This window comes from Trichechus manatus, unplaced genomic scaffold (assembly GCF_000243295.1).
Source record: "Trichechus manatus latirostris isolate Lorelei unplaced genomic scaffold, TriManLat1.0 scaffold00028, whole genome shotgun sequence".
Classification (NCBI taxonomy): Eukaryota; Metazoa; Chordata; class Mammalia; order Sirenia; family Trichechidae; genus Trichechus; species Trichechus manatus.
The window spans coordinates 7,430,610-7,442,939 of NW_004443964.1; the positions used below are offsets into that span (position 1 = coordinate 7,430,610).

Consider the following 12,330-nt stretch of genomic DNA (forward strand, 5'->3'; position numbering starts at 1 on the left):
GCCTGAGGCCCCCATGAGCAGTCGGGAGCAAAGGCTCCTTCAGGGGTCCCAGCTCTGGGTTTAAACCCAGCCCAAGAGCTGCTATGACCCTGTGAGAGGGGTGCCACTCAGAGAGAAACAGGCCCCACAGCAAGGGCCTTCACTCTGGCCCAGAAGCCTGGTGCCAATCAGCACTTCCTGTGCTTGTCACCAGGGCGGCCAGGCCTTCCCCTAGGAGTGGCACTTAGCAGCTTCCAGGCCTGGCCAGAGGAGGGTGGGAGACAGCACCTACTTGGGGGGCTGACTCCTCAGAACGAGGAAGTGTGGAGGGCACTGGGGTGAGGGAGGCAGGGGACAGTGTCCTGTATAAATAAGTAGCAGTGCCAGCACTGCGTCCCCCCACTGCACGGGGCAGGATGGGTGTGTGTGTGTGTGTGAGGCAGAGATGACGATTCCTGTGACAAGTCTTGGTGTCAGGCTGCTCAGCTCAAGGGGCAACCCTGCAGAAGACCCGGGTGGCACCACCTGGTGGGCGAGGTGAGGCGCAGACGGTGCAGAATCTTGGGTGGGGAGTGGACCCCCAGCCCCTCCATGTGCCTGGCCTCCTCCAGCCCCACGAGGGTCTAGGAGGCAACCAACTCTTGGCTCTGCAGGTGGGGAGCCAGGTGGGGGCCGTTACCAGAACACGTGTGCAGTCCCGCCATCAAAGCTTGGTCTCGCTGAGGATGATGTTGGCCGTGACGAAGAAGAAGCAGGAGAAAGCCCAGAGCAGCACAAAGCCCACCCAGAAGGTGTGGCGGAAGGGGGACCTGTGCTTGTTGACGATGCTGTAGCCGAAGGCCAGCTCGGTGTCCTTGCGGCAGTGGTACACCAGGAAGGCGGGGATGACGTACTGGATCCCGGTGCCTGCGTAGGCCCCCGTGATGCCCACCAGGGACTCCAGGTCGTGGGTGCAGAAGGCCACCACCACGGGGGGCAGCAGCGTGATGGTGGGGAAGACGACGCGGTCCACCACCCAGGGGTACGTGCCACCCTCGCGGTGGAAGAGCGTCTTCCAGTTGTTGCGGAGCGTCACGGCGATGATGGGGAAGTTGGTGCTGATGGTGAAGACGGGGAAGAGGGCCAGGAAGAAGCGCACGGCAGCCAGGCCCACGACGTCGCAGTGCGCAAAGTTGAGGGTGTACATGTCCAGGAGGCTGTCACTGCGGAAGCAGAAGATGGCAGTGAAGGAGAGGAGGCTGTAAAAGGCCAGGATCAGCATGTAGTCCAGGAAGACCAGCCCCGTGAGGTGGCGCTTGGAGGACACTGGGGTGACGAGGGACGGCAGGGAGTGCTGGCACATGAAGGAGTAGACGCACACGCCGAACAGGTTCCGGACCCCTGCGAGGTCGGCCAGGGGCGGGTGGCCCTCCCCCTGCCCGTGCCCGATGCGGACCAGGGCCAGCACGATCATGATGGTGAAAGCTGCAGGATGAGAGGGGGGTCAGCAGGAGGGGCCAGGGCCTGGGGGTGGGGGACAGCGAGGAGGGACTGGAGGCCCATGAGAAAGAATCATTGTTAAATGCAAACCATGTCACCCCCAGGGCTACACTCTGGCAGGCGGACAGGGCTGCTGACCTATGAACGCCTGTGCCGGGGCCCCGTCTCCCACCCTGTCCTGGACTCCCCAGCAGGGAAGGGGAGCTTCTCTGGGGGAGCCTGCGGGTGCACACCAAGGCAGGCCATGCACAGCAGGGCAGCTGCCTCCTCGGGGGAGTGCGGACTCTGGTCGGGCCTGCCCAGCTCCCTGGCAGGGGGCAGGTACCTCGGCACTCTGCTCCTCCTCCCTCCCTTGGTTTAGGGAACATGTGTCTGGGGAACTGGGGGGTGACAGAGGGCAGGGACACAGAGCAGAAGGAGCAGGTGTCTGGGGCCAAGGGCACCTTCTAGACACACTGAGGGGACATGGGCAAGAGTGAACAGAGGTGTGCGCCCAAGGGCCAGTGGCCACCCCAGAGAATAAGAGGCACCAGAGGCCAGGGCTGGCTGTGCTGCGTCCTCTTAGTGGCTGGCATCCAGGCCAGAGGGACGTGGCACATTGCTCTGGTAGCCTGGGCACACCCCTGGGTCACTCAAAAGCAGAAGGGGCCTGCAACTCCCCTGTTAGAACAAACAGCCTTTCCTACAGGCCCTCCGCTGGACGCTGCAGAGTGTGAGCCCCGTGAGGGCAGGGCCCGTGCACACAGCAGGCGCTCAGCACTGACTGAGGAAGATGAGCATCCCGGGCACCCTGAACCCTCACTGTGGCCAACGGTGCTTCTAGGTTCAGCGAATTCTTTCCTTCGCCCTCTGGCTTCTGGCATTTGCTGTCCCCACTACCCAGACCTGCCAGCTGTGGCCACACGCAGGGACCCCAGTGTTCCTTCATTTCTGGAGCTCACCACCTCTGTGCCCTGATTCCTCAGGTGAAGCACGATGACCCCTGGCACCTCTCGGTGAAGTGTGGGCAACTCATGGTTGGCAGTGGCCCTGCAGCCGCAGCAGCTCCTTCTGTCAGCCCCAACCAGGTCTGCCCAGCCTCGGGGATGCCACTGTCCCCTCAGGCCACCCCATACTCCCCAGCCCTCTGGCAGGAAGAGCTTCTCCCGGGACACACGTATTGTCTGATAGTATCTTCCCACAATGACACTCTGCGGTGGGATCAGCAGAAACTTCATCTATTACTTCTCATTAGAACCGCCTGACACCGCCGGGGAAGCAGAAGCAGTGGAGTGAGGGGGTGCGCCTGTGAAAATCGCCAACAAAGACGATGATCTGTTTCCTGCTCTCGGGGGCCAGCTGGCTCGCATCCCCCACACGCCTGACTCCACAGGGCCCTGTGACTCTCCTGCTCTCGGGGACATCACAAATCTGCCAGCTCCGCCTAGTCAAGGGGAAAGCAGGAGGGAAGCCGCCTCTGGGTTAACTCTGGGAGGTGGAGGGGATGACCTCGGACACCCCATGGGCCTCCCTGTTCCCTTAGGGACAACCCAGGACCCCACGCAGCCTAGCTTGTCACAGAGGCCTCTGGGGGCGGGTGCGCAAAGTGGGGGTGCGTCTGGAAGGGTGGTACAGGTGGGCGAAGTGGGGGAGGTGGGTATGGGTGGGGTGGGTGCATGGAGGGGCGGATGTGTGAAAGGGGGCCGTGTGAGGAGTGTGCAGAGGGGTGGGTACATGGGGGGGCGGGCAAGTGCATGGAGGGGCGGGCACAGCAGAGTTTCTGCAGAAGCCCGGCACCACAGAGAATGCTGAGCACCCAAGGGAGGGCTAGCTGGGGTGGAGGTGGAGTCCCTGTGTGCCAGGAGTCGGTCCTGAGCCAGAAAGGGTTTCAAAGCAGCAAGGGGTGGGTGGGACGGGGGACTCCCTGCTACAGTTGGCAGACTGGGGACCCTGGGGCCGCCTGGTGATTCAAGAGGCTGCAGCAGACAGTTCCACCCCCACTGGCAGGGTACAGGGACAGGGCATAGGGGGCAGCTGCCGTAAGGCAAGATTCAAATCCTGCTCTGCCACACCGACCGGGGCGCCACCTTGGGACCCAGCGCTGCTCCTGGCCATCAGAGAGGCAGGCTGGAATTCGGACAGAGGTGAGGGGAGAACTCCAGCCGTCTGTGGCTGACCATGGCCTTGGCCCCCACGTTCCATGAACAAGCAGGAAGAGGAGGCTGGCCTGTGGCCCTCAGCACTCCCTCTTCCCACCCTGCTCTTCTTCCTCAGCCCCCAGCCTCCCAGAAGTTGTGGAAATGCTGGCAGGAACTGGTCTGCTCTTTTAAAGGGGAGTTACTGCCACTGCCCTGACCCAGGAGATTTCCTGGTTGTAAATCCATCAATTTATGACCTCTGTGTCCAGGGAAAGGAGGCTGACTTTTTCAAGAGAACACACTAGAATATATACCTGCCAGCAGGCCCTGCAGACTGGCTGTCTTGGGAAGCTGTGTCTTTATGTCACTGGTGACAATAACATTTTCTAGAACTTTGAGAATGGCCCACCAAGCCATAGCTGTGAGGGATAAGAAAATTTACCTCACATTTTTTAGCTATAATTGCTTTTACCTCATAAGGCCTATTACCCAGTTTGTTCTCCTGATATGATTTCAGACAAGTTTTTGATGTATCTCCAAAAACCAAATCTACTCTCAAGGGCTAGGTGTTTGCGGCTGCCGAGGAATAAAAGGAAGATGCCAGAGGCTCTTGGGAAGCGATTCTGGGAGTGGTGGAAAGTGGTGGTTTTCTGGGGCTGCAGCTTCCGCACAAGAATGGGGTAGGGGGGATGGGGGTTGGGGAATGCTCATCCAGGGGGGCCGTGCTGGCCGTCTTCACAAATGAGCCGCACTCCCATTAGTTACACCTTGCACTGCCCTGTTAAAAAACTCCCACAGTGGAAATGCTGCCAGTGGTGGGAATAGCAAATGGGACACGCACATCCAGGGAGAGCAGGTTCACGTGTCCTGTGGATACTGGGCTCCTGCTATGTGCCGGGCACGTGCCAGGCCCTGAGGAGCAACATCAGGCACTGATGTGCTCTCAGGACGCTCCATGCTGGTCAGGAGAAAGACCACAACTCAAGCAGCACAGTGAGGGGCAGATGACTACAAGCTGAGAAGCTCTCCGAAGGAAAGGAACGCAGTTCTCAAAAAGCACACACCCAAGAACTTGGCCTCCACTCGGAGTGGGCAAGGGACACATTTCTCAAGGAAGTGACCCTAGCCAGCTCTGCAGGGGAGGCCGAGGTAACTATGGGAGTGACCCTGCCTGGCCCTGCAGGGGGGGCTCAGGGAACTATGGGAGCGACCCTAGCCAGCTCTGCAGGCGAGGCCCAGGTAACCTCAGGAGTGACCCTAGCCAGCTCTGCAAGGGAGACCCAGCTAACCTCAGGAGTGACCCTGCCTGGCCCTGCAGGGGAGGCTCAGGGAACTATGGGAGCGACCCTAGCCAGCTCTGCAGGGGAGACCCAGATAACCTCAGGAGTGACACTAGCCAGCTCTGCAGGGGAGACCCAGGTAACCTCAGGAGTGACCCTGCCTGGCCCTGCAGGGGAGGCCCAGGTAACTATGGGAGCGACCCTACGCAGCTCTGCAGGGGAGGCCCAGGTAACTATGGGAGGAGGCGGGGAGGGCGTGCCATGAGGGCCTCTGGATCCTACTGCCACAAGGACACAGGGTGGGCATTGGGCTAGTTCTCAAATTCCTGGGCATTCTCTGGGAATGGAGAAGGGAAAATCTTGCTCTAGTCTCCAAAACGGCAAGTTCAAGGAAACTAGCAATACCCTAGGCCTGTGCTTCACTGGAGAGAGAAAAGGAGAGCAGAGGGCAGGAGAGCTAGGGGCCGCCCTGACCTGGAGGGGCTCTGAGACACCCCCCAAGCCCCAGCTCTGGAAGAGCGCGATCAACAGCCACCTCCTAGACTGATCACCTGTCACAGCGAGACAGCTACTCCAAACGCTCATTAGGTCTGACGATGAACCGAGATGAAATGAGGCTGACAGGCTGCGGGTGGCAGACATGGCAGGCAAGCACGCTCACGCCCCGCCCCTGCTGACCGCTTGCTGCCCACCTCGCTACGAGGCGCGTGGAGACCAGGGTGAGCGCTCCCCAGCCAGCCAGGTGACCAGATGACCAGGACTTAACCATCACATGTGGGGGGCTCTGTCCCCAGGAGGGGCCGCAGGCTCCCAAGGGCAGGGCCTGGTCCTTCTCCTCTGACCTACACCACGGGTGCTCAGGACTGTCTGGGACCACACCCACAGCCCTGCTTTCCGCACAGGAAGTCACGCTCCAAAGGGTGAGGAAATGTCGCAAGGAGCTAGGGAAGGCTCGTGAGGACAACAGGGGTGGAGGCCTGTCACCCTGTCACATGGGCAGTGGCTGTCAGGCCTCAGAGGCTCAGCTGCAAGGTGACGTGGGTTCAGGAGACTTCTGTTAATATCTGAAGTAACAGCCCGTGTGGAAGGAAGTGCACTTGTTTTGTGCAACCCATAGGGCTCAAGTGGGACAATTCATTCATTCAACAAAGATGTCCTGAGTGCCCCCTGTGGGCCAAGCACTCTTCTGGGAGTCTGGTCTCTGCCCCCCTGGAGCCTAGTCCAGGAAGAAGTTACAGGGACAGATGACTACAAAAGAAAGCTGGTTAATGGTCACACTAGCTGGTGGGACAGATGGTGAGACATGTCTTTGGTGACCATGTGCCCTGCGGGGTGTGTGGGTATGTGTGTATCTGTGAAGTGTCCCACCTGTCGGAAATCTGTCTCAGACCTTAGCTCAGGTCCCCTAGCTCTCGCCATGTCCCCTGCCCTGATATACATGGGAATGCTGGAGACTTAGGGTGAGGTGGGACACTGGGCTCAGCCTTCTTGAGAAGTTAAAGGACAAGCAGGACCCTTGGGCTGTGGTTGTTGTGGTGGCCTGCGCTGCAGAGGGGAGGACTGGCTGGGCCAGGGGTGCTTGGGAAGTGGCCTGTGGCTGCTGACCGGCGGGTCAGTGGGGACATCCTGATGAAGGAATGGCTAGAAGGGACTTTTCTGTAACCTGGATGGCTCTGGCCCCAGGCACCTTAGGGTGTAAGGAATGCAGCCGTCACGGAGGAGGGGAACAGATGTCCTCTCAGGCTGGACTGTATGCTGCACCCCCACCATTCCCGACCCCAGGTGCCTGAAGAGCGCACAGATGCGCAGGGCCCGACTCTTTCTCTAACCATGCTGCTGAGCCACAGTCGGCAGCTGGGCCCTTCTTGAAGCCGAGCAGTGGCATCCTGCCATACCCTGGTGGGCCTGCTTCCTGGGGAGCTACCCCCTACCCCAAGATTGAGGAGGGCTCCAGCCTGGGCCGCCCCAACACCCTGCCATTCTCTCAGACCAGTGTGTGGCTGTGGACCTCAGCAAGCGCCACGCCGTGGTTCTGACGCAGGCGTTGGGGGAGACCATTCGTCAAGGCAGCTGTCGGGAAGGTGGCGCTCTCTTCTCCAAGCAGAGAATCAATGTGCTAGCGCTAATGATAATGGATGGGGAGTGGCCCCGTCACTGCTCGGACACTGGCGCTCCAGGCAGGGAGCCGGGGTGGACTTGGCACCGTACTGCCCCTGGAGGGGCCCTGGGCACGGCCTCCCTCTGCTTCACGCCTCTCGAGCATGGCTGGGTTGGCTGAGACTCAGGAAGGCTGGGAGGAGATGCAGTGACAACACTGGCCTGAGCTGAGATCGAGGCTGCTTCTCCTTTTAAACAGCTTGAGTACCCACATTAGACTAGGGTCAACTCCCCATTTTGCTACTTTAATACGTAATCTTGGGCAATGTACTGGGCTGAATAGTGCTCTCCAAAATTCATGTCCACTGGAACCTGTGAATGTGACCTGGTTTGGAAATAGGTTCTTTGCAGGTGTTAGCAAGGTAAGATGAAGTCATATTGGTTTAGGGCAGGCCCTAAATCCCATATGACTGGTATCCTTATGAGGAGACTGGACACACAGGGAAGAAGGCCATGTGAAGACAGAGGCTGAGACTAGAGTGACGCAGCTATAAGCCAAGGACTGCCAGGAACCACCAGAAGCGGCAAGGAAGAATCCTCCCCTAAAGCCTTCAGAGACAGCAGGGCCCTGCTGACACCTTGATTTTGGACTTCTGGCCTCCACAGAATAAAGTCCCATTGTTTTAAGCCACCCCGTTTGTGATCTTTTTTACTGCAGCGCTAAGAAGCTAATATGGAAGGCTACGTAACTTCTGGGAGGCCCTGGGGGGGTGCAAACGGTTACATGCTGCTAACTGAAAGGTTGCCGTTCGAGTCCACCCAGAGGTGCCTAGGAAGAAAGGCCTGGCAATGGACTTCTGAGAAACAGCCATTGAAAACCCTATGGAGCACAGTTCTACTCTGACACACACGGAGTCACCACGAGTTGGAGTTGACTCAACGGCAACTAGTTTTACTTAACTCTTCTCGGTGCCAACGCTGCATCACCTTCAAAAAACAGAGGTGGTCACAGTGTCTACTTCATAGGGTGAAATAAGGTGGTGCGCTAAGGCACTTGGGCAGAGCCTGGTCCACAGTAATTGTTCAAAAAAATGGTAAGTTATTTATCATCACAGAAACCTTATGTCCCATTCTGAAAGCCCAGGTGCCAGGCAGGCAGGAAAAACATTGTCAATCCTGAGTTCTAAGCTAATTCTCCTTTTGCCCTAAGGCGGGGTCGTGGGACCATACCCGACTCTGACTCCACCTTCCCTGGCTGGGCAGAGCTGCTGTTGCTATCCCTCCCAAGAACATCTCCTCCAAGGAGCCCAGGCTTCAGCTAATTCTTGGAGGCCCTGGGGGCCGGGGTACAGGGGGGGACAAGGAGGATGCCGAGCAGGCTGCTCACACCTGCTGTTAGCCACAGCGCGCCTATTTCTCCTCTGGCTTCACCTAGCATTCCTGAGACCACACGCGGCCAAGCTGTCCCCTGCTTTGCCATCAGGGGGCTCTGGATGGGTATTCTGGGACACGTGGGGTCGTTCTTTCTTCGAGGACCCTCCTGCTGTGGGGCGGGGTAGCGGCTTCCTTCACGCGCCGGGAGGACAGACATACCCAGTCTCTGGGTTGGCATCCTTTTGGGAAAACCGGGCAGCGCCTCCCCCATGACCCCAAGCCACACTCTTCCCCAGGAGCACCCTGGCTTTGGCTTAGATTTTTATCGTGGGCCAGAAAGACATTCTGGGGTCTGCTGGCCTTCCCATAAGCACTAATGACAACAACCACCACTGTGAGTTCTGCGGAAAGCAAGGAATTTAAAGCCATCCTGTCTTCCCGTGCTGGGTCAGCCCCTGTGGCTCCCAGAGGATTCTAGCTCTGTCCACTCATCATCATGGAACCAGAAGGCAAGGGTGTTTAAACCATCAACTTTCCAGGCCTGAGCGTCCGCCCAAAGGGCTCAGAGCAGAGCCTTCCCCTCCATGTGTCATGAGAAGGTGGTATTTGGTAAAGGGCAGGTATGTGAGTCTCAGAAGCAATCGAGTCTTCAGTATGAAATCAAGTATGGCCTTTTCCTGTCTTACTACAATGTTTCCACACCCTCAGCAGCATGGCAAGGGGCTTACAGGAGGGCAGGCGTGAAATTTTTCATTCTGAAGCTGTCAGAGCAAGCTTAGCTCTCCATCACTGGGACTGCAGAGGCCAATGGCCCTGGATGCTGGCTGGTTAATCTCCTTCCTGGAGACAGGCAATGTAAACCATAGACACTGTCACCCTCTCCTGAAGGCAGCCCAGTGAGATGCAGAGGAACCGGGGAAGAGAGAAGGCGGTGCGGAAGGACAGGCTGTGCTGAGACAAGGGCGTCTGAACTCCCCTGGTGTGAACACAGACCCTGAAGCTCCGCAGTTACCGTGGGCTGCATTAGCTCCGCAGGTGCGCACGACTCCCCATCTCTGTGGCAAAGCCGGGGTTGAACATGCCCCCGAATGAAGGCCAATTCTGGGCAGAGAGCACGGCTGTAACCATCACTCCCCTGACTCCACACTCTCTGGGACTTGCTCCCGTTCTGTCAGTGAGCTGACAGCACACATGCCAATCTCCTTGGCAGAGCAGGATGCGCTGTTTGGTGGCTGGGTCTGCTCCCATCTCAGCTGCCCGCAGACCAGAGCTGCTGATGACAAAGAGGCCAGGGGAGAGGGACAGCTGAAAGAGTGTGGCCTTCACTGAGGGCAGGGAAGGGGTCGCAGGTCGGCCCTGATGCTGACGAAAGGTGTGACTCAGCAGCACGTGGCTGGCTACTTTCCAACAAGCTAAGTGTCCATGCTACCTGGTGAGCCACAAGACAGACACCCCAGGTCCTCTCAGAGACACTGGCCTCTGCCTTCACAGAAAGCCAAGGGTACAACCAAGTCCAAAAGGAAACACACACAGAAAGGCTTTTCCAGATCCCCTGCACATGGCTGCTAACAGTGAATGCTGGCCACTGGACAATCCTAGAGAGCCACAGAGGGTGGGCAGGGTGGCCACAGAGGCATAAGGAGCACAGCCTGGCTGACAACAGGGAAAGACAGATGCAGAGTTGCTGCTATGGATTGAACTGTGTACCCCAAACAGATACGGTGAAGTCCTCACCCCTGTACCTGTAAATGTGACCATATTTGGAAATAAGATTTTTCTTTTGTTATTAGTCAATGACATCATACCGGAGTAAGGTGGGTCCTAATCCTAATCCCTTCTGAGTGCTGTCCTATAAAAAGGGAGTCACATTTAGGGGAAGAGAGACGCCACGTGACGATGGAGGCAGATGCATCTATGAGCAGCAGAGGAATGCCAACGATTGCTGACAGCTACCAGAGCCCTGGTGGTCAGCTGTGAACCGAGAGTTTGGCAGTTCAAACCTACCCAGAAGCTTCATGGGTGAAAGACCCGGCGATCTGTTCCCATAAAGATTACAGCCTAGAAAACCCTATGGGGCAGTTCTACTCTGTCACATGGGGTCTCTATGAGTCAGAATCGATTCGACAGCACATAACAACAACTATTGAAGAAGGAGTCCCTGTTGTTGTTAGGTGCCGTCCAGTTGGTTCTGACTCACAGCAACCCTCTATACAACAGAACGAAACACTGCCTGGTCCTGCACCATCCTCACAATCATTGCTATATTTGAGCCCATTGTTGCAGCCACTGTGTCAATCCGTCTTGTTGAGGGTCTTCCTCTTTTTTGCTGACCCTCTACTTTACCAAGCATGATGTCCTTCTCCAGGGACTGGTCCCTCCTGAGAACATGTCCAAAGTACATAAGAGGAAGTCTCCCCATCCTTGCTTCTAAGGAACATTCTGGCTATACTTCTTCCAAGACAGACTTGTTCATACTGGCAGTCTATGGTATATTCAATATTATTCACCAACACTCATAATTCAAAGGCATCAATTCTTCTTTGGTCTTTCTTATTCATTGTCCAGCTTTCACATGCATAGGAGGCAACTGAAAACACCATGGCTTGGGTCAGGTGCACCTTAGTTCTCAAAGTGACATCTTTGCTTTTTGACACTTTATAAAAAAGTCTTTTGCAGGAGATTTGTCCAATGTAATGTGTCGTTTGATTTCTTGACTGTGTTAACTGTGGATCCAAGTAAAATGAAATCCTCGACAACTTCCATCTTTTCTCCATTTATCATGATGTTGCTTATTGGTCCAGTTGTGAGGATTTTTGTTTTATGTTGAGGTGTAATCCATACAGAAGGCTTGTAGTCTTTGATCTTCATCAGTAAGTGCTTCAAGTCCTCTTCACTGTCAGCAAGCAAGGTTGTGTCATCTGCATAACGCAGGTTGTTAATGAGTCTTCCAAAACAATCCTGGGAGGCGAGGCCAAGATGGCGGAGTAGTCAGATGCTTCTGGTGGACCCTCTTACAACAAAGACCCGAAAAAACAAGTGAATAGATTATATATGGCAATCTGGGAACATCAAAAGCAGAGTTGAGGAACCGTACTGAGTGGCAGGGGGAGGGAAAGATGGTTCAGAAGCAGCGAGGAGTTGCCAGCCCTGACCTGGTGAAAGCCTGAGCCCTTCAGGCCTGATCAGCTTGGGAGTGAGCAGTGAGGCAGGCAAGCAGCTGTGCTCGGGAGGCGCATTTTCTGCACCAGGAGATACCCAGCACCAGAGAGTCTACACGGCCACCCAGAACCAGTGAGAAGCAGCCCTCGATCTGATGAAAGATAACTAATTGTGTACGGCCTACCTTGCAGATCAAAAACACCCCCTTAGGGAAAAACCTCTCTCCCATTTACCTCCCCGCTTCCTGCTCTGCACTGGGTCCCAGATTGGCTTCAGCAATTGCTGAGTGTCCTGGGCCGGAAGTAGGATCCATCACACACCCAGAGCCATTCTCCCTGCCTTGGAGAGTGAACAAATTAACAAACAGGGGAAAAAATAAACTGCTGGCTCCCCTAAGCCAGGAACCCAGGGTAGGCACAGCTTCTTTGCCTAGGCGCAGGCATAAGGGATCCACGGACTTTGAGACTTGGGTGGGCCCATTTCAACAGCATAAGCCCTCATTACCACAGTACAATAGGATACATACTGAAGTCTAACTTCAGCTGTTTCAGCTGTGAAGTGGCAGGTTCTTGACATTTGACACTGCTCTGCCCATTAAACAGGGTCTGCACCTACCCACATCAGGGGCCTGAGGACTGGTGGCTCCACCCATGCCACCTAGCCACCTGCGATAGGGGCCCATGAATAAGAGGTGCCCCCCAGTCCTTACAGCCAACAGCATTAGGTGCTCATAGTTCCGGCTGCAAAAGCCACCGACCTACACGCTCTAGGGAACAGGGGCATGCCTTCCTCCTGGACACTCGGGGGCGGCCGTCAGCCCCCTGCCTTGCTCAGAGTGTGTCCCC

The 12,330-nt window shown here is 56.5% G+C and overlaps 1 protein-coding gene across 1 annotated transcript in view; it reads right to left on the minus strand.

The window, feature by feature from the left end:
- Positions 1–434: 434 nt before the first annotated feature.
- Positions 435–12,330, minus strand: part of TMEM104 (transmembrane protein 104) — a 67,332-nt gene continuing 55,436 nt past the window's right edge. The window contains exon 10 of the mRNA XM_023729251.1: positions 435–1,443. Within this exon, the coding sequence (XP_023585019.1) occupies positions 683–1,443 (761 nt within the window). The 3' untranslated portion in view covers positions 435–682. The remainder of the gene's footprint in view (positions 1,444–12,330) is intronic.